Source organism: Aplysia californica, unplaced genomic scaffold (assembly GCF_000002075.1).
Source record: "Aplysia californica isolate F4 #8 unplaced genomic scaffold, AplCal3.0 scaffold00133, whole genome shotgun sequence".
NCBI lineage: Eukaryota > Metazoa > Mollusca > Gastropoda > Aplysiida > Aplysiidae > Aplysia > Aplysia californica.
In genome coordinates, this window is record NW_004797403.1 from 71,280 (window position 1) to 74,882 (window position 3,603).

Consider the following 3,603-nt stretch of genomic DNA (forward strand, 5'->3'; position numbering starts at 1 on the left):
CGTTGTGTTTTTCATCGTAACGAAGTAGGCTATCGGTCCCACTTAAGTCTAAACAGTTGTTGATGAAGTTTTCGTCACGGTGTTGCTTCCAAAGGGAAAGCAGTGTCGTGGAGTAACCTGAGACATCAGGAATGACTATCTTTGTCCGGGATTCAGATCCCCAGAACGAGGTTTGCAGGCTGGGTGGATGTTTAAACGTTTAAACCGGGTGCCCACTATAACGGATGGGATCGGCGGATCGTCGGGCCGATTTCCTGACTCGGTCGCCTCAGAAACAAACGTGTTTGATTTCAGTTTCAGGCGATCGAGTCGGGCGGTCGGACCGATCCTGCCGTAGTGGGCACCCCGTATTTTCTTTACGCTCTTAAGAGACGGGGACGTCTTCGTCTTCTGATTGTTATATATTACGACCTATTGCTTGCTGGGGCTAGAGTTTATATGGTGATGTTATTACAAGTTCAGTCGCACTTTCCGTCGCGTGGATGAAACTGAAGTATCCCCCCATCTCAGGCTTTTCACGTCTTGTAGGCTAACTTTGCACCATCAGCATCATAATCTGGGTAAATGGGCTTTGTAACTGAGACTCATTCCTAGATCCTTGGAAGTGTATCATTCTTTTTCTTTTTCTCGGTTTGTTTGGGGTTGTGTTTGTTTTTTTTGTTGATTGGGCAGAGGTGGTAGCGAGAAGCGTGGGTACGAGAGAGAGAGTGTGTGTGTGTGTGTGTGTGTGTGTGTGTGAGAGAGAGAGAGAGAGAGAGAGAGAGAGAGAGAGAGAGAGAGAGAGCGGGAGAGATGGAGAGAGAAAGAACGAAAGAGTGGGAGAGAGATAGATAGATAGAGGGAGAAAGAGTGGGAGAGAGAGATAGATAGATAAATAGATAGATAGAGAGAGAGAGAGAGAGAGAGGGGGGGGGAGGAGAGAAAGACACAGGCAGACAGACAGACAGACAGACAGACAGACAGACAGACAGACAGACAGACAGACAGACAGACAGACAGACAGACAGACAGAGACATTGGGAGACAGAGACAGAGAGATTTAGATTCAAGTCCTTTATCGATGAGTACCCCCTCGACATCCTAAGGTTACCATGCAGAGGAAGGAAAAAGTAAAGTAAATTAATCGATGAATACAGAAGACATGGCATGAAGAAGACTCTCCGTTTAGTTTTAGTAAGAGTTCTACAACACTCGCAACACAATAAGGTCATATAAGTGCCAAAGATTAGAGGTGTTACAAAAGAGTAACAAACACAAAAAAGAAGGAGGGGAGATGAGGACGATAGATGTTTGATAGGAAAGAAGAAGCAAAACACACCAGAGCACACACCAACCACCCAAGAAGACTCTCACTCAATCCTCCCGTGTTCCCCAGATTGCCTTCACGGTCTCCCAGGTGGTCCCCTTGGACAACCCGGCTGTCAGGTTGGGCATCTTTGCCTGTGGCGTGTGTCCGGGAGGAGGTGCCAGCAATATCTTCTGTTACTTGCTCAACGGTGACGTGTCACTGAGTGTGACCATGACGTGCATCAGCTCTGTCAGCGCTCTAGGTGAGGAGAGAGAGAGAGAGAGAGAGAGAGAGAGAGAGAGAGAGAGAGAGAGAGAGTACGCAGTTGATCATAGCTCTCAATGTTTTTTTGTGTGTTTGATTGTTCGTTTGTTTGTTTTGCTTGTTTTGTTTGAGTAAAGGGAAGCCCATTGACACAGTAATGGTCATTTTGTGCTCGGAGAAAGTACAACAGATAGACAGACAGACAAACAGACAGACAGACAGACAGAAACAATGAAAGGAACGTGCATCAGCTATGTCAGCGTTTTTGGTGAGCAGAGAAGGTCAGTCTTTTGTTTGTTTGTTTGTTTGTTTGTTTGTTTGTTTTGTTTGAGTGAAGGGAAGCCCATTGAGACAGTAATGGTCATTTTGTGGTAGGGGAAAGTACGACAGACAGACAGACAGACAGACAGACAGACAGACAGACAGACAGACAGACAGACAGACAGACAGACAGACAGACAGACAGACAGATAGAAACAATGAAGGGAACGTAAAGTAGTAGGACTTACCAGTGGTGCCCTTTAAGTTTTGAACCCCCCTTAAGGCCATTTTGTGAAACTTTACCAAAACGCTTGAATACGATTAATTTACATGTATCTAGAATTTTTAATGCCCCCTTGGCACAATTTAGATTATTTAGGAGGCTGGCTCCGACCCTACCTGTCAGGGCTAGCCTGGGTTGAGATGGATACCAATATCTGAGCAGAAAACCGAGATACTTGATAAATATTTTCCTCACTCGGGAATCGAACTCGTGTCTCCTGCGTGCGACAGCGTAGGTTGCGCCATGGCTAACAACTTCACCACAGGCACTGGTCAGACGTTGACCGAAGTGTAGTAAAAGTAATGTTGTTCCCGCATCCGATCTGGACATTGGGGATTGCCTTGTTAGTGAGACAACTTCATGGCCCTTCGGCATGTTGTGGTAGGGTGGTCAGTTCCTTTCCACGCCGCCTTTACTTCCCCAACTCGAAGTCAGGTACCCATTACTGCTTGGAGGGCATGAGGGGGCGAAAAAAATCCGTGTTCGAACCGAGGCTCGAACCCGGACTTTCAGCTTCGGAGACGAGTGCACTAACCTCTCGCCCACCACACCATGTAGTACCGTGCATAAAAACAACAATGTTTCCAAACACCAGATTGTGAGTGGTTGGTGGGTGCTCTGGTGAGGTTTGCTTCTTCTTTCCTATCAAACGTCTATCTTCTTTATCTATCCTCCTAATTTTTGTGTTTGTTACTTTCTTGTAACACCTCTAATCTTCGGCATTTATATGACCTTATTGTGTTGCAAGTGCCGTCAATCACTTACTAAAACTAAACGAGAATCGAACTCGGGTCTCCTGCGTGCGACTCCAAAGCGCATAACCATTATAAGACGCCTGCCAGGAGGCTTGAAAGGTTTCAAAATGGTACCCCAAAAATGAAACAAAAAACCCCCACCAGATTGGATGGTCTGTAAAATTTAAATGTAACAATCGCTTTCCAGTTCCCAACGTTGTGATATTTAATATGACAAACGTTGTTTTCTCTGCTGGCTACGATTCACGTATATAAAAGGCATGTTCTTTTCAAAATAACTCTGCTTAAAAGTGGATCGGTTCTTGTTTGTGAACGAGTGCACATGAACCTAAAATTAGCCGTGTCATATTGCAGGACAATAAACAAAAAAAAAGACGAAGAGTAATTTTAGAAGGCTGGGATAGAACTTGGAAATATTGTAAGAACATCATGTAGCTACACGGTATGGAGACGCTAGGAAAAGTGCAACAACAGGAATTAAGAAACGATCTGATTACACTCGTCGTTATTTGATATGTTGTACAGGTTATGTTATTTTCGAGACAGTTTCTTTTCACGAAGATGTTTTACGCCCCCACCGACACAATTCCGATCATTTAGGAGGCAGGCTTTGACCCTGCCTGCATGGGCCAACTCAAGCTGAGAGGGGCACAGAGTCCCAACAGAAAGACAGAGATACTTGGAAACCATTTTTGCTACACGGGGATCAAACTCAAGTCTCCGAACGCGACGCTGAGGCGCCTCATCTATAT

General features: G+C 45.3%; 1 protein-coding gene across 1 annotated transcript in view; it reads left to right on the forward strand.

Moving 5' to 3' along the window:
- Positions 1 to 3,603, forward strand: part of LOC101854013 (ileal sodium/bile acid cotransporter-like) — a gene marked incomplete at its 3' end in the record, with an annotated part of 15,881 nt that overhangs the window by 8,123 nt on the left and 4,155 nt on the right. Inside the window, exon 4 of the mRNA XM_035969264.1 lies at positions 1,376 to 1,631. Coding sequence (XP_035825157.1) covers positions 1,376 to 1,631 — 256 coding nt within the window. The remainder of the gene's footprint in view (positions 1 to 1,375; positions 1,632 to 3,603) is intronic.